General features: G+C 48.6%; 1 protein-coding gene across 3 annotated transcripts in view; it reads right to left on the reverse strand.

Annotated features, from left to right (window-relative positions):
• Nucleotides 1–18,017, reverse strand: part of MBOAT2 (membrane bound O-acyltransferase domain containing 2) — a 119,930-nt gene that overhangs the window by 3,398 nt on the left and 98,515 nt on the right. For all 3 annotated transcript variants that reach the window (XM_047745492.1, XM_047745489.1, XM_047745491.1), the window contains 6 exons: nt 17,135–17,189; nt 11,573–11,756; nt 7,261–7,453; nt 6,807–6,910; nt 3,678–3,742; nt 1,821–1,953 (listed from right to left, as the gene is read on the reverse strand). In XM_047745492.1, the coding sequence (XP_047601448.1) occupies nt 1,821–1,953; nt 3,678–3,742; nt 6,807–6,910; nt 7,261–7,453; nt 11,573–11,756; nt 17,135–17,189 (734 nt within the window). The remainder of the gene's footprint in view (nt 1–1,820; nt 1,954–3,677; nt 3,743–6,806; nt 6,911–7,260; nt 7,454–11,572; nt 11,757–17,134; nt 17,190–18,017) is intronic.

Consider the following 18,017-nt stretch of genomic DNA (forward strand, 5'->3'; position numbering starts at 1 on the left):
CAACTTTTCTGCAGATTTGAAGCTGCATTAATAGTTTCTAAAAAAGTTAAAAATAATAACCTTAGAGCTGCTTCAATCATATTTGGTACAGAAAGTACAGAAAGTAAATAAAGTGCTGTTTTCACTTTTCCGCGCCATGACAGAATGAGACACCCTCCCTCTCCTCTAGGCTCCGCATTTGTGCAAGACAGATGGGCGCCATGCCCTGAGCTATCGAAACACACTCATCGGAATAAAGGGCCACAACACACATTAGTCTCAAGATACATGCTTCCTAATCACTACTATTTAAACTTTTTTTTCACTTCAAAAAAGTCAGAACATGTCAGTTTTGAAACACACAAACTTAACCAAACATGATGTCCTCTCTTCCGCTGTGCTCCCTGCTCTTTCTGCCTAACGCACTCCGAGGTGAAGCATGGCCCCACTGCGAGGATGCCACCAGGTTTTTCAGAAGTGACCCGCTGCACGGTTCGTGGAGCTCCCACAGAGAGACCATGATCCCTAGCAGCTGGATGGGATCCCGGCGCCCACCAAGTCCTGCCCGGTTCACGGCCGCAGCAGTTGCCCACCCTCTCCCATCCACCGAAGGCAAATCAGTCCCCCTGAAGCGTGGCTTTCAGCGCTCTCTCCCCTGCTTAAAAACCTCCCGTGGCTCCCAGGTACGCAGACAGAATGCGGATCAGGCCCTTTCCCGGTCTGGTGTCCAAGTTCTTCTAAGACAACCCTCCCCACCCTCGCCCCTGCATTCCTTTGCCCTTCCAGAATTATTCACCCCTTAGGTATTCATGATGTCTCTGCTTCAGCCAGATTTACTTGTCATTTCCAAACACACCGGGCACTTTCAAACTTGGTTCTGCTAATGTCATTTCCACACCTAGAATGTTGTGTTCCACGGCCATCACAACTTCCCTCACTTTTGAAATAATGTTCTTTCAAAGCCCAAATCCAACCAAACTTTCCTAATGAGGCCACCTCGGGTCAACCCAACCAAAAGGATTTCTTTCGCCTTGAAACAACTATGTTACTTATGATAAAACCCACGGATGTCTCACACATGCCCCGTGGTGGGCACGCGCACACGTGAGTACATAAATGGGTACATACACTTGGTGCCCTAATTAGACAACCAACAACCAGAAGGTATGGCCCTTAGTTAATATTTCTCTGAGCTTCCCCTCATCTCCCCCTCAATGGAACCTGAAAATCGCATAAATACCTGCTGGTTTGTTAAATGAAGGCTTCTCACCTGTACGTGCTGTAGGAAGCCTGTTGAAACACCGTTTCTGTCATGTTATTTTTCTCTGACTTTCGAGGACTTACACTACATTGTCCTCCTTCCTTGTCCACCCATATCACCAACCTAATTTCTCAACTATTTCCCAAAATATTACTCCAGGTTCCACCCAGGCCAACACGCTAAAGAACTGTGTCCGCCGCCCCGCGAACAGCCCATCCACTCCGTCCACACTGTCCGTACCCCACTCTCCGTCTAAAAGAGGACTCAGAGGTGACAGCTTTCAGGAAACCTTTCTAAAATAAACCTACTCTCCTGACCCCCTTCACTGAACTCTGCTTTTAGCTCTCGTGCAGAAGATTCTGTCGAGACAATGAACGCTTTGTGGGTACCTCCCACACACCAAGTCTTCTCAGATGAACCACGTGTGGAGGCCCGGGAGCCCTCGACAAACACGCCAGGAACACACCTCACTGTGGGCCAGGGCCCCAGGCACAAGGCCTGTCTGTAGAAGGGGCCGCAGCCTCCTCCACCAGGGCAAGGGGCCGCCACCGCAGCATGAAGTGGAATTCTGGATACTCACAGCTCGCGCTGCCAACGTCATCACGACTCCTGTGAGAAACGTCAGGTAATATCCTGGATACACCCCATGCCAAATGGCAGACAGGACGAACGTCTGGATAGTCGGACTCAAGGAGGCTCGTTCGTAACAAACCCTAGAAGCCAGAAAACCACAGAGCGAGTTTAGATAGTCCACGGAGATCATTCTTTTCGTACCTGACAGGACAGAGGGGCACAAGGAAAGCAGCTGCCACTTAACATCAGCAATAACTTGACCTGTGACCTCAGGGAAGTGACAGCTACTAAAAACTCCTATGTACCTAGGAAAATAAATTTGATTTTCATCTTTTTATGGTATATGTAATAGCTCAAATTAGCACTGCCAGTGTCTAGAAATCTACATGAGTTACCAAAAAATCTTTAATGTTAAAGATATTTTACTTTACATTATTTTTAAAATTTTCTTTAATGACTGTCGTTTAATTAAGAACTTTCAACTGACCTAACAACACTTCTTTCTGACAAGTCTGGCTGTGCTTAGTCTAAAATTTCTCTGTAAGGGTAGAGTACTCAGAAGAAAATAAGATATTCTAACAGTATCAAATTTATTTTTTTAAGGCATCTCTACACATGGGGCTCAAACTCATGACCCCAAGATCAAGAGTCATGTGCTCCACTGACCAAGCCAGACAGGTGTCCCAATGGGTGTCGAATTTAAAATACAACAGTAGGGGCGCCTGGGTGGCTCAGTGAGTTAAGCCTCTGCCTCCGGCTCAGGTCATGATCTCAGGGTCCTGGGATTGAGCCCCGCATCGGGCTCTCTGCTCAGTGGGGATCCTGCCTCCCCCCGCTCTTTCTCTGCCTGCCCCTCTGCCTACTTGTGATCTCTCTGTCAAATAAATAAAAAATATTTTAAAAATACAACAATAACAAAAATCACACAATAGGAGTTAGGGTGGTCTCTGGCCCATGGGGAGACTACACGGTACCAACAAGTGACACTATCCTACGGTGGGTATTTCCAGGGATAAAGATGCTGAACTTGTCACAAAATAAAGGACATTCCCAAAAAAGACAGCTTGATGCAGATCAGTGCTTAGAGCTATACCATCACGGTGCAAGATTTCATAGAAAAAACTTGAGGCAGAGTAACAGGTCTCACTGGGAATAAGGAGGCAGTCACTAGGAGTTTCTGTATAATTTCCTAACTTTGTTCTTGACAGATGTTGCTCTGCTTGGGCTGCCTGTCTCTCCCCCCATGGCCATGTGACAAACACCTATCATAGATCCCGGCAACCATAAGCCCTCCCCTACCCACTGCCCGCGCCACCCCTACTCAAGCTCCCTGCTCTTCCTCCCTACAGGGAAGGGCACATGTAGGTGATGCTGCCCTGTTTTCAACAAAAGCGTGGACTCTCTGGCTACAGGAGCTGGGTCCTTCTGTCAGACTCATCCTTGTATCCCGTGCCTAACATGCAGAAGCATCTGTCAAACTGAAATATCTTAACACTGGAACTGTTCCAGAAAAATCTAGGGCATCTGTAGCGTGGTTGTGTAGATACTTTGTTTTTACTTAACCACATCTCTGGGGAATGAGTAGGAGGACACTGGTGATCCCAGACCCCAGAGAGATGGCAGGGAGGATGGACCGAGAGGCCAGCGAGAGCTACGTTCACTGCTCAGGCGGAAAAGTTCTCATATTTGATAGATTCTCGCTTTAGAACACTGTTAGCACTGTTAGCAGCGCTTCCTGGTTAACACCAAGGTCACAATATCACTCAACACACCATAAATTTAATCAAGAATTGGAGCTCAGTGAAGCCTGACCTCAAGTACCAGACGCCATAGCACACCTAATGCTGTTCCTGAAGGAACATACCTTTTGAGCCAAAGAGCTGTCTGAATATTCCAATTATCAAGAAACATCTTGAAACTTGTTGACATCTGAAAAACAAAAGAACGTTTTTCTTTGGCCCACGAGATGATGAAGCTTGAAATATAAGTAAAAACATTTTATTGTGCTAAAATTAAGTTACTTGACATTGATGGTAGGGTACTGATTTCTTTCCTTAACACCGCTTTTCTAACACAGTAACATCATGTGTGAGTGGAATTCATTTATTGTAAAAGCCATCTACGAGATAAATTTTTCCTATATGTTCACATTTCCTCCTATACGTTAACAGTTATCGGGGTTGTCGTTGAATTATCCCAGACATTCCTGATATGCAAATGACCTTTCAGTGACCCTTCAGTGACTCTTTCACTGGGGACTGGATGTCCCATCAAGCCACAGTCTCTCAATCCCTTCACCTCTGTGTCTCTTTGGCCACACCTGTGGCCACCTGGAACCTTGGCCCCACCTTAACTACCATCTTCCCAGCTTTCTAGCCTCTCCATGCAAGCCTCTCCCAAAAAAGCTTCCCCTTGACCTCAGAGGGAATTTCCGGACCCCTACCTCTCTTCTTCCCTCTGTAACCATGTCCTCCTTTCATCTTAAGTTCTTTCCCACCATTTAAAGCCCATGGTCCATTTCCTACTCTCACCAAAATCCTTGATTCCTCACCCTCTACCATATTTTCACACTGTCTTCAAATACTCTAACTGGTAAACCTATGTCAATCTCTCCATTTTAAAACAAAATTAAACAAAACAAAACAAAAACTCCTCCTTCAATCACCTGTATCCCACAGCTACGTCCTTATTGTCTCCTTCCCTGTGCAGGTAATAGATGCCTAAGAGTTGTATAATCTGGCTTTTATGCCTATCCCTCCCTGGAAACTGTTATCAGAATCATCAGTAAACTCCCCTGTTGTCACAGCTGAGGGCACTCGTGAGTCCTCCTCGCTCCCCACGTCTCAGCAGCATTTAACATGGATCACCATTCCCTCCTTCAGCAAAACGAGCTCCTTTACTCTTCACTTTCTCTCACACCGTGCATTCTCAACAAGGGCAATATTGCTCCCAAGATGATAAAACCCGGTTCTTGGGGGCAAAAAGTCTTCCTCTTTTCATGTATAAACACATGTGTACATATAAGCACATACACCGATATATGGTACATGCAGTACTGAGTTTCATGGAGGCTTAATTAGGAAGAACATGTCTCAAAGTGTCCACAGGGCAGCCATGATGAACAGGAAGTTAGAAACCTGCTGTGTATCTGTCACTCAGTTTCCACACTTACCCGCTTTTCCTTCCCCTTCCCCATTTTATTACTGACATTGTTCAGAGAATTTCAAAGCACATACCAGACACCTTATTTCACCTATAAATAGCTCAGAATTTATTGGACTTTTAAAAAACCAAGATTAGACCTAACAGAACTAATTCTTACTCCTTAATATAATCACCTAGTACCCCTTTTGTGTCCAAATAGCGCTGAGTATTTGAAAACACGTTTTTCCAGTTGGTCTGTTCACTGGGATCCCAAGAAGGTGCACACAGTGCATCTGGCTAAAGCTTCCTTGAAGCCGTAACAGCCCCTCTCTGCCTCCCACTTTCCCATGTCATTTATTCATTGGGGGAAAATGGGTCATTTCTCTTACAGAGTCCCCCACTTCTGGACCTGGTGTTTAACTCACTTCTGCGTGCTCTACACTCTCTCTAAACTGAGCAAGATCGAGGACCCAGTCAGGTCTAACCGTCTCGGCAAGCACCGAGGGACGGTGCTATATTTCTTGGGGTGTCACATCCACAGGCACTGACTGACTGTCCCACTTCGAGTGATGAGCCTTCAAGGATGCGAAGGTGCCTGTCTCTCGACCTTCCACCTCAAGTTCTGGTCTTTTCTCTTGTTGGAATAAGTCTCTCAGGCTGGCAAACCTTCTTCTGGTTTTGCTGCTCTCTCTCCGGGTCCTCCTCCTCACCTGCCTGCCTCTGCTTGGCCTGCAAGCCCAGGTGCTCTGGGGAGCTCGGTGGGGGTGGGAGGCGGTTCCCAGCCCTTCTCGCTCTCTCGGTGCTCTCGTGGCTACTCTCATGGTTTCTCATTTCAAAGCCCGAAATGCTACGTGCTCACAGTTCCCCGATTAGGATCTCCAGCTCGCCTGCTGTGTGTTGGCTCATTTACTTGCTTGCTGGACAACTTAGTGAAGTCTGAAACCTGAACACATAGCAACTTTCCCTTCAAACCTGTGCCTGTTCTTTGTTCCTTCTCCCAGTGAAAGGCGTCACCCATAAAACTGGCTCAGGCCCGGTCTCTGGGCCTGATTCCTCACTCTCTCTCTCTTGCTGAGGCCAGTGTAACAGCGCGTTGTGCTGAGTCTCTGGAACGGCGCTCCCAGGTGTTTACGACTCTCCAGCCTCACTGGCACTACCCTGGTTCAGGTCACCAGCACCTTGGATTAACACAACACCCTCCTAACAGACCACTCTGTCCCACAAGGGCAACTCATTCTATCTGATGCAGGCAGATCCTCCCAGACCACAGCCGTGATCATCTCACTCGTCTGCATAAAACCCACCCACAATACTCCATCGCTCTTGTAAGACCTCCAAACTGTTAACATGGCCTCTGAAAGTGTCTGGGCCTGCCCTGGATTTCTGCAGACTCATCTGTCACCACTCCCCACATGAGCCACACGCCATTTCTCCCCCACTCAGGACGCTCCCCTCTCCTCAGAGTACCTGGCAATCTGGTTCTTATCTTTTGAGACTCAGCTTAAGACCTTAGTTGCTTCCGGAGCCCTCCAGGAGCTATCTCATCTGTGCTGGGGCCCATCTTGTAGCACACACACACCCTACACCTCTCTGATTACAACCCATCCTTCTGTGCCCCGTTGGCCCCCTCTAGATTACAGCCATGAGGGCCCAGATCACGCGGATCTTACTCAATGGACCCCGGTGCCTGGTGCACGGGCCGATCGATGATCGATAGATATTGGCTGAATGGAAGAATGACTATTAGTAATAAAAAGCCTTCAGTATCTCTTGGGACATCACATCATAACCCATAAAAGCAAAGTATGGTACGTAAAGTATCACAAGGCAACTGTGATGATTGACTAACCTCTATTTGTTGAATTCTCAAATTGGAAATTAAGTCCCAGCGAGCTGTTCCATTTTCATCATATCCTCTGAAACCAAAGCCCGCAGCATTATTAATAGCATCAGCTGCAGTAAACAAAGTGAAGAGAGAGTTTTAAGAATCCACACAACAATACACCATGTTCTCCCAGAAGGTACAGGTTATTATATACTAGGATCTTTTTAAACAGTGGATTTATTCATTCTCATTGTTATCTGATATAATAGTTTGTAGCATACCCTAACGGTTTCTAGGCTATTCCCTTGTATTTAGGATATGAGCTATAAAGTTTGTTTCTTCTGAGGGCTCTGGTTTTTTCCAATCTGTCTTTAACCACAAATCCTCCCTCAAGAGGGCGCTCTCCCCGCTAGCTACCGGGTAAGACGTGCCTCATCGGATCACGGTCCAGGGTCCAGTCCATTCCTAGGCAACTCACCTAACGTCCATGCAAAATAGTATTTGGGTCTGGCAGCCAGAAGAGAGATATAGAGATAGACGACTTTTGTCGGCCATGAAGCTGTAGCTTGAAAATGCTCGTCAATGTTATACTCCACGGGTAACGTTTTAGAGATGGTCAAGTGAAAGAACAAGGAGAGACCACAGACGAAGAGCTTCTGAATGACCGCGACCTCAAAGAAAAAGACAAGGTTTCGTAAGCCTTATCTGAAATCCATCTGACACACCACTGCCAGATTAACCTGCATGAACTCCGTAGCTCTCCTCAACCAAGCTGCTCTCAGTGTCCCACACCCTCAGGCTCTCCTGGCAGGAACATGTCCAGCCTTCTAACTGCTCCCTCTGGATGAGGGCTCAAGTCACACTAGAAACCTCAATCCGTGTTTTCAAAGCTTTCAGTTAAAAAATACCTGAAAGCAAACCCAGGCATACAGGTGTGAATACACAAAAATGATCACGTGAATAACTTATGGCAGATTTCATATTCACACACACACACACACACACATACACACACAGCATATTTTTCCATTGTGCTTTCCCCTATATTTTCCAAATGCCATGTATATTTCATGGACATTATTTTTACAAAAAGCAATTTAATGCATCTCTTGAAATCTGACAGTTCTCTAATGCAATTTTGTTCACAAATGATAAAACCAAAAGAACTACACACCTAAGACAACAAAAAGATTTACATAAAAGACTCTGGTGGAGGGGGAGAAGGGCCATTCTCTCCAATATCCTGGTAAGGTTAAACCACCTGAAAAGAATCCAACTCATGGTGTTCTTGTATTTTTAGTAGCCCAGAATATTTCAGTCTCAGTATAAGGGAGATCACAGCCCCGGCCAAGGGAAAGAAACAGGTGGAAGGAGGGAAAGGCTGCATCCAGGTAATGGAACGTAACAGAACACCAGGATGTTGAGTGTCCCGCCTGGTAGTCAAATAGTATTCAAATGAAGTAATCTGCAAATGAATATTCGTATTTCCACACTTCCTATAACAGTACCAAAAGAAAGGGCTCAAAGGCAAGAGTCAAAGCACATGCCAGATTCACCGCATTTCTGAGAAAGCTGTCTGCTTTCGGGCTGCTCTTAGGAAGTACCAAGCACCTGAGGCCTCTTTGCGGCGGCCCTCATTCTTGCTTTCCTCAATGTTTTTTCTAAGCTTTCTCCAGTCCAGTAGGGCTAACTCTTCTTCACCCTTCCCCCCAAATACCTAAGCTTTACATGTGAGGTTTAAAACAGGCAGAGAAAAACTGTAACTGTCAAGGCAGTGAGATGAAAAAAAATGGCCTCACAGGGTAATCGAAAAATTGGGTGTATCATCTTAATGACACAATGGGCAATACAGTGACCATCAGACTAGACACGCAAGTTTCTAGGGTATCCATTTAAAAACAAAAATTAAAGTAGCGTGGACCTAATCTCAGCTACCAGGTGGCGCCCAAAGGCTGAGGCAATGTGGGAGCAAGTAGCTCGGGAGGCAGGAGTGGGGACCTAAACCTGGGAGGCCAGGTGGGCCCCCTGGTTCCCACGGCCTCCCTGCGTACTAAGGGGGCACCCTTCCACCCTTTCAGCAGGAGGCTGGACGTTAACACTCAGGGAAACTGAACCAGAGAAGATCCAGGCTTAGGGACACGGGTCCAGAGTAGGGGGCTGGCTAAGAGTGGGAATGAAAAAGGGGAAACTCTGGAGGAAGTCTGCAGCCTGAGAGGTGGGATCCTCAGCCCCTAGGCGCGAGCCAGCTCCAGAAACCTGCAGTCAAGTCTGTGCCCCCTTGTAAGACGGCAGAAGACTGCAGGATCCTCCACTAAGAGGCTATGCAGCTCCAGAGAAAAGTCCTACCGACATCACGGCAGAGACTGACAGGTGCTCCCCAGGAGCCCCCCCCCACCCCTTCCTGCAAATGATGGGAATTTTTATTTGGGCACGTCTAGCTAAAGACCACACGTGACTGCCCCCTTCACAGCTGAGTGTGGCCACGTGGTCCATGCAACGTGGACAGCTCCTGTGGTGAACCAGCTTCTGCCGTGGGAATGGGGGTATCACCCAAAGGAGGGCAAAAACAGGGGAGATCCTGGATGCCCAACACATGCAGCCGCACGTTACCCACGGGTCGCTGACACTGCGGAGGCCCTGGCAGAGACCTTGTGTAAGCCCTGGTGATTTGGGTCCTTGTTTTGGCACCCAAACCTGTATCTGATTTAAAGACAATCAGGAGGTCCCCAACAAAAGGGCCATCCGATCCGACTGTCCTACTTTGGATCTGAAGAGACCACACACTCCAGTGATGCACAAAGAGCTCGAAATGCCTTGAGTGGTTTGTAAGTCACCACCATTTCTACTGCACGAACCTTACACGTAGGGAATTTAAACCAAATATATGACAAGACAGGGAAATAATAGATTAAGAGTATTTGCCATTGGGGTGCCTGGGTGGCTCAGTGGGTTAAGCCGCTGCCTTCGGCTCAGGTCATGATCCCAGGTCCTGGGTTCGAGCCCTGCGTCGGGCTTTCTGCTCAGCAGGGAGCCTGCTTCCTCCTCTCTCTCTGCCTGCCTCTCTGCTTACTTGTGATTTCTCTCTGTCAAATAAATAAATAAAATCTTTAAAAAAAAAAAAAAGAGTATTTGCCATTGCCAACAACCTCTGATTTATGAGGCCTACAACCCAAAAGAGGAAAAGCCACGTTTCCTAAGACTGGATCACATACAAATTCAGAGTGAGGCAAGAGAATATATAAATTTGTATTATCCTTTCTTGGATTTGGCTCAGAAGTTTATACCACCTGAAATTCTCCAATTATTTTACAACATTGATTCCTAGCTTTACTCCTCTTTCCAGTATTCCAGAATAAGATTCTAGAATATCGAAGCTATCTATATTAATCCTTTCTTTCTCCTGTGGCAGCAAGATCTCTAAAGGGTTAAGTGGTCATCCTGGAGACACAAAATCATCAAGGGAAGAGATCTGAATGTACTCGATTTCAAGTCTGAAATTTAAGCATGACATGACATGGCATTTACCAATGAACATTTAACCAGTAATAGAAACTATGAAGACAAAAGCACCGTTTTGGTACAAAACACAATGAGTCACATGGCAGCAAAGAGATAAAATATGAGCTTTTGTGAATGAGTGCGCATTTCCTCATTCACGCTTCATTTTGTAGTAACTTAGAAAGGAAGGTGGTCCTTTGCTCTAAGCCCCACATTCAGAAAGAACATACCAGCCCCCGTTTTTGACTCAGAGACTTTCTGATCGGCCCAGTTGTCGAAGGACTTTCGGAGTCTACCAGATCACGTCCGCCAGAAACTCAGCCTCCTCAGAGCCTCAGAGCCTTTCTTGATAAAGGAGCGTCTACCCAACAGCTCAGAGGAAGTAAAGCTGACGTTCTGCTGTGAGGCCACCCGGCGCGGGCCCAGGACTCAGACCGCCTGGGTCTCAACTAGAGCCCGGGACATCTCGGCCAAATCCCGCAGGCCGGTTTCCCACCTGTTAAGCGGGGCAGGTAACAGCCCTCCCTCATGTTGTGAGGCCGAGAGAGGGTGACTGTGGGGTGTCCCCAGCAGGGTCCGGCCCGTGGGAAGTGCCATCAAAGTGTCAGCTACTGTTAATTGTGTCACTGGGGGGAATCAGGAAAACTTTTACAGACAAGGTACTATTTGATGTATGGCCTTTAAAGAGGAGTGAGATGTTAACTGGCAGTGCCGGGAGGCGGAGGGAGGTCAGGACAGGAGGACAGAACACTCAGAAGTGCTGGGACATGAAAGGCGGGGAAGGAGGAGGCCTAGGAGACCAGGTTGGGTCAGTTGCGGGCAAACTGCTCTCTTGTAAAACACTCCAGAACCGTAAAACATCGTTCTCACTCAAGAACTCTGCACTGCTTCTCCTATTTTTTTCCTAAGATTTTTATTTATTTGAGGGAGAGAGAGAGAGAGAGGGAGAGAGGAGGCACGCGCAGGGGGAGCGGCAGAGGGAGAAGCAGCCGCTCCCCACCCCCTGCGGCTGAGCAGAGAGCCTGATGCCGGACTCCATCCCAGGACCCTGAGATCACAACCCGAGCCAAAGGCAGACACTTAAGCGACTGCTGCCCTCAGCACCGCTGGAGAAACCTCAGTTTTGTTCTCCCGTGAGGAGCGTGCTGCTGCTGGCGCCGGGGGCGGTGTGAAGTCACCCTCTTACGACCAGTTTCAAAGACACGGCGCGTGCACACGGCGCGTGCACACCGCGAAGACGTCCCCGTCTTGTAACCAACACCCCCTGGCGCCCGCGGCTGCAGGGAGCTTACGTTGGGAGACGGCTCGGCTCTGTCGCCCGGCAGGTCCTCCTTCCCGGCAGCGCCCGGCGGGGTACGCGGGTGCGCCCGGCCCTCGATGAAGGTGATGTAGTCCCTGTAGGAGCACAGCGGGCCGGCCAGGATGCCCATGAAGTTGCAGTTGTAGCTCAGGTACTCCAGGAGGCTGGGCATGCGCCTGCGGGGAGAGCACAGCGGCTCAGCCGGGCGAGCGCGACCGAGACCGCGGGGACGGGGCACCCCCAGCCCCCACGCCGCTCCTCCAAGAGCCTCTGTCCGGTCTCTGTGAGCCACTGCAAAGGGGCCCCACCGAAGCTCTCATCCCAAACTGACCTGAGGCAGACAAGCCCGGGCCTGGAGAACTCGGGGGCCGGCCAGTCACGCGCCCCACAACGACCCGCGCGTGCGCAGACTGTGCGCCCACGGGCCCCTCAGCCTAGCGACCCCCGCAGTGGACAAAGCGGAGCAACGATCTGCGTCCAGAGCTCACACAGCAGGTGCAGAGCAAGTAATTAAAATGTGTACAGTATTTCAGAGGCGCAGAGTACTACAAAGACAAGGGGTGGTGATTATTATTATTATTACAGTCAAAAGCCAAAGTCCTCCTATAAGGCAACATCCGAGCAGAGACGGGGAGGGAGGGAGCTGCCTGAGTGACCGGGACAAGACTTCTGGGCAGAGGGAACGGTGAGTGCAAAATCCCTGAGCTGGGGCGCGTCCAGCAGCAGGGAGGCCGGTGTTGCTGAACCAGGGAAAGAGACGAGAAAAATCAGAGCGAACGGATGTGAGATCATCTAGGGCTCTCTCAGAAGCTATGGAAGGAACTTTGGCCTTTATTCTGAATGCAGTGAAAAAGTCCAGCAGGGTTTTTTTTAAAGACCTATGTTTCCGAAGAATCCCTCTACCCGAGTTTGGACAGGACAAGGGTGGACGTTGGAAGGCCAGCCAGGAGGCCACTGGGATCTCCCAGCAGGAGGTGACAGCGCACGGTAGCAGCGGGCGGAGGCAGCCCTTGTGTACGTCCTGGCAGGGCAGCCTGGGGGCTTTGCGCAGAGACTGGATGTGGGGGCAAGACAGAAACGAATGAAGGATACCCTGCAGCATTTGTCATTCAACTGCTCTGAGGTCTGTCCAGATGGCACATGGCATCTCACGGTTATGGAGCTTTCTAGTTCTTAATGCAGGGAACCAGGTAAAAAATACTTAGTAACACAGGAACTTCCGTAGACTGTATACATCATCATATAGATGAATTAGCAGTCTACATCTTCATTTTCTTTTTCTCTTCTTTTTTTTCCGAGCATGTGAGATAGCCAGCAGGGGAGGGGCAGGAGGAGAGAATTTTTTTTTTTAAAGATTTTATTTATTTTTTTGACAGAGGGAGATACCACAAGAGAGGGAACACAAGCAGGGGGAGTGGGAGAGGGAGAACAGGCTTCCCGCTGAGCAGGGAGCCCTACGTGGGGCTCGATCCCAGGACCCTGGGATCATGACCTGAGCTGAAGGCAGATGCTTAATGTACTGAGCCACTCGGGCGCCCAGAGAGAGAATCTTAAGCAGGCTCCATGCTGAGCACAGAGCCCACCAAGGGTCTCAAACTCACGACCCTGAGATCGTGACCTGAGCTAAAATCGAGTTGGACATTTAACCGACAGAGGCACCCAGGCGCCCCTTATTTATTTTCTACCAGCCGCTCCTTTTACTAGTAAGTCTGCTTCCCACCGACAATTATAAACTATCATAACTAGAAGAACAACTCCACCTGAGGACAGGAAGCAGGCTTCTAGAAGATGTTACAGTCCTTCCTTCCTCTCTGAGAAGTGGTTTCCTTAAAAAGCACAAACCCACTCTGGGGCCAAGAGAAGCTGACAGACCCCCCTCACATGTAGTTTTATAAAAAACAACAAAAAAGAAAACACTGCTTCCTGCCCATCTGATACTAGCGACATCACCACTTAGCCAACACTCCTTTTTTAGATTTTTCCAGAATTACCCTTCCACATTTAAAAGCGTTTTGAGCCTTACATATTTTCTCTTCATGGCTCAAAACTGAGGAGAGAAAATGTTGCTGGCAGAGCTTCCTCTCGCATGTGTTTCTGGAATGCTGCAACAGAATGCCTTCTCACTGCCTCGAAGGCTGGGGAAGTGCCTTCACGCAAAAGCCACAGAAGAACTTCCTGTGCTCCCGGGACAGAGCTCCCGCTCGGCACCAACTATTTCAAGCCCCCAGACAGTGTCAGGCGATCACGGCACAGCCCAGTGCTACCGAGTCAAACTATGTATCAGAGTTTGCAAGGACAGGAGGTAAGTCTGAACCATGAGAGTTGGCCGAAGTAATTTCTGGCTCAACTGTCATATCAAACGACAAGTCACTGTAGGTACTAAGTAGATAATTATAATGTTTGCAGTTAAAATGAGAACGAAGTATAACCATAATATTTCATTTATGACATTAAAGGAAAGAATCATCCTTTCATTCCATAAGTAGTTATTTGGAATCAACTCCACATTGTCCCATGTTCGAGCTTCTCAGCACTACGGACTTTCTGGGACAATACTTCCTTGTTGTAGGGGCTGTCCTGAGCACCGCGACATGTTTAGGACATCCTGGCCTCCACCCACCAGATGTCCGCAGCCCCTCCCCCTCCTCCGTGACAACCAAAAATGGCTCCTGCGGGGGCAGAGGCACCCTCTTTGGTGAGCCGCTGTTGAGGTGATGAGGACAGAATGATACATGGGCCAAAGTTCTCTCCTCACAGAGTTTGTACTAGAAAGAGAGAAAGACAATCCAAATACCAGACAATACCAGACAACAATATATATTGTGAAGAATAATCAAGCATGGCCAAGAACAGAGTGTGACAGCGGGAAAGGGGGTTTCTGACGAGGATCTCTGTGTAGTTACGAGCAGTAGAGCTACTAGTTCTCATCAGGCCTTGTACCTGCTGGTCCTAAGTGCTGCTCCCAGTCAGCTACACAAGGAGCTGCTGTGGGGTTTCCCTCAGAGGAGAATAACCTAACCCAACACACATTACAAAGATCTCTGGCCGCTGAGTGGAAGGTAGACAGTGGGGGGCAAGGAGACAGAACTCTGGGGCACCTAGATGGCTCAGTGGGTTAAAGCCTCTGCCTTCGGTCATGATCTCAGGGTCTTGGGATTGAGCCCCGCATCAGGCTCTCTGCTCAGCAAGGAGCCTGCTTCCCTGCCTACTTGTGCTCTCTGTCTGTCAAATAAATAAATAAAATCTTAAAAAAAAAAAAAAAAGACAGAACTCTGAGTCCTGCCGGGGAGGCTATTCCAGGAAACCAAGTAGAGAGTGAGGGCCCCGCTGGGCTGATCTTGGTGGGAGTGGTGAAAAGCCAGTCAGATCAGGGACAGTCCGATGTCATGGTCACATGAGAGACAGATCTCCAAGGAAGAGTGAACTTGTCAGTGGAGAGGATTTGCAGTAAGAACACGTGAGTTTTCCCAAGTGTTCACCCTAAGGTCCTAGTGACAAATGGTGCCGCTGTGAACTTGGCGGGTGGCGGGCTGGGGAGAGGGAACGGGGAGGCAGAACTCGGGAGTTCTGTCTGGAATGTGTTCTATCTGAGACGCTAGTTCGGATCCCCGTGGGGATACTGAAATGGCAGCTGCCCAGAAGCTGGAGCTCAGGGGACAGGTGGGAGGACAGTTACGAGACCGCAAATACGTGGACAGCAGTTAAGGCCAGTGGACGGCACATGGTCCCCAGAGAAGACAGAGCCGTCCAAGGCTGTGCCTCGCAACCCACGAATACTTAGTGGTGAGCCTCGGAGGGGCAGGACTCCGCAAAGACAGCAGGAAACAGCCAGGGAAGGGGGTTTCCAGAAGACGAGAGAGGAAGATACTCCATGGACAGTGCGGAGAGGCTGAGCTGCCGCACACTGAGGCCGCCCATTACACCCACCGAAGCTGCGGGTCCCCCTGAAGCACGCTGTCTGAGCAGCGGTGGGGACGGACCCGACTGCGGGGGGCTGAGGAGGGAAGGGGGGTGAGGACGGGGAGATGGACATGCATCTCTCACAGTCTCGTGCTACAGGCTGCAGAGCAACGCGGAAGGAGCTCAAAGGGAAAGCGAGGTAAAGGCGTGTCTCCTCTCAGCACCAACTGACAGAGAAACGATGAGCGACCATGCAAGGGACAGGACAATGGAAGAAGCAAAATCTTCGAGAAGCGGCTGGATTCAGCATGAAGTGAGAAGCTGGCCCCGAGCAGGCCAGTGAGTCCTTGGTGTGGGGAGAAAGCGGAGTGTTTGTCACAGACGCAGGCGGTCTGGCAGGTTCAGTGGCAGCAAAATGAAGCGGAGCTGCCTTTCTTTTCTCCAAGAAGCAAACTTCGCTCCAGCCCGAGTGAGTGCGGGGGAGAGGGTGCTGGGAGTCAGAGGAAGGAGCACACAGAAGCTGGGGGGCGGGCAAGAGGGACAGGGGTGGGAGTGGACAGGACGCAGCTGAACTCCTGGCAACACTAAGGCCATGACTCTAAACTTGTGGTAACACACTCAAAGCAGGTCCAATCGGCAATGAATGTTTTTCCACTCTGCTTTCCTCCACTGTGTTGGTGGGCAGAGAGTCGAATTTAATCGGGCTTGGGGTTTTGTCAGCTGGGTGTGTGGGAGGGCAAGGCAGAAACGGGGGCTGAGTGTCTCCTAATGAGAGGTTACAGGGATGGACGAAGGACGCCTGAAGACCACAGAACCCAGATCAAGGTCATCTCTCACTGACTATGTATATTCAAGTGCACACTTACTGGTATGTAAATACTGACTGCAGACAATATCAAAGTAAAATAATCTTAAAGATGGGGAAAGTTTAAGAATATTCCCAAGACATGCCACCAAAAGTGAACACTCAGGTCAGGGTCCGTCTGCTTATCACACACTTAACCTCATTCTTCTGACCGCCATGATCTGTTAGTTCTAGATTCACAGAGAACAAGGCGCTTCCTAGGAATTTTTCTTTAGGTAAAATGAGTATTCAATCTCTAATTAGATTAAGATAGAGCCTTCCAAGAAATCAAGCTATTCCTTCTGTTCGTCAACAGAGGACTGTCATGAAGTAGAAACCTACCCAGAATGAATTCCTCAAACAATACTGAGAAGATCTTACTGGTTCTTCATTATCTCAAAGCAACACATCTCTGTGCTGTATTACCATGTCTTAGCCCAGTTCCTGCCATCAAGTTGTCGGTCTATAAACAGAAGCAGCGATTATCACTCATTACCTCGTGGCAGACACGAGGACTGTCTTCAGGGAACTCAGAAAAATCACAGGAGAGACAGAAAATTTAGTGATATCCATGGTACATAAGAGGCACATGCAGGCTGATATGTCCAATGGGCCATGAGAGCCTGAGAAGGCACAGGCAGCCTAACCTAGCAAGATCTGGTGGCAGGGCGGTGTGCAGAGGGAGGAAGGTTTGGTTTTCAAAATCGGTACCTCCAGCAGGATGAGTCAGCCTTAGTAGCCAGGAGAGTAAAGCACATCCCAGGCAGAGACCGCGTGAACCAAGGCAGGACACAGTAAGAGGACACGTACCTTACAGCTAGACCCCTCTGTGAGGATGTCAGCTCTTCATCCTTCCGAAACATCCCTGAAAAATAAAAACAGGTACTTTTATCAATTATGGTTTCCAAGAAAAGAATGGCATTTTTCCCCATTCACACTTCCACCACTTTTATCAATGGAAATTCAAGCTATAATCCCAATTTTTGAATAACTGGTTCCTTTCTTTCTCATTGCAACACAGGTTCAGTCATATCAAAGGAGCACCATGTAACCCAACACATCTAGGTCCGTAGGAGATAAATAACACACGTCAGGGCACAAACCTGACCCTTCTCTAGAGGAAATTATTATTAACTTAAAAATTCCAAAATGCTAGCATATTAAATAGCAAACACTATGACTTTCAAAAGGGGACATTGAGATCTTTCTATTATTAGATGGCTTCAATGACTAATCGGTATTAAGGGCTAGAAGCTCAACATGAAGCAAGGAATGATCTCCTTACCTCTGCATGACTCTAAGGAATGAAAACTGTACTCATACACCTTCTCCATCCATTTCTTTACCTTCTCTCCCCAAAGAGGGGATATGATTTGCAATTACACAACCACTTACTCGATTCTAAGCCCAATTTAAAGACCAAAGGAGGACTAAATTAAGAGGCAAACAACCTCCTTAAAAATTATTTGTAGGTCTTCCGTACCAGAGGGTACAGGACAGGCGATGTATACAGCGGGGCTAAACGCCCCGTGCCAGAAGCTCCCTGGGCCACTACAAGTGACGGGTCTCATGGGGACGCTCCTCCAGTCTGTGAAGAAACCAGAGTCGAACTCGTGACTCATGGCCCAGACTGTTAGCATTTCCTATGGCAATGTGTCCATCCACAGAAGACATAAAATCCGAACTTACAAAT

The sequence above is a fragment of the Lutra lutra genome, chromosome 9 (assembly GCF_902655055.1).
Source record: "Lutra lutra chromosome 9, mLutLut1.2, whole genome shotgun sequence".
NCBI lineage: Eukaryota > Metazoa > Chordata > Mammalia > Carnivora > Mustelidae > Lutra > Lutra lutra.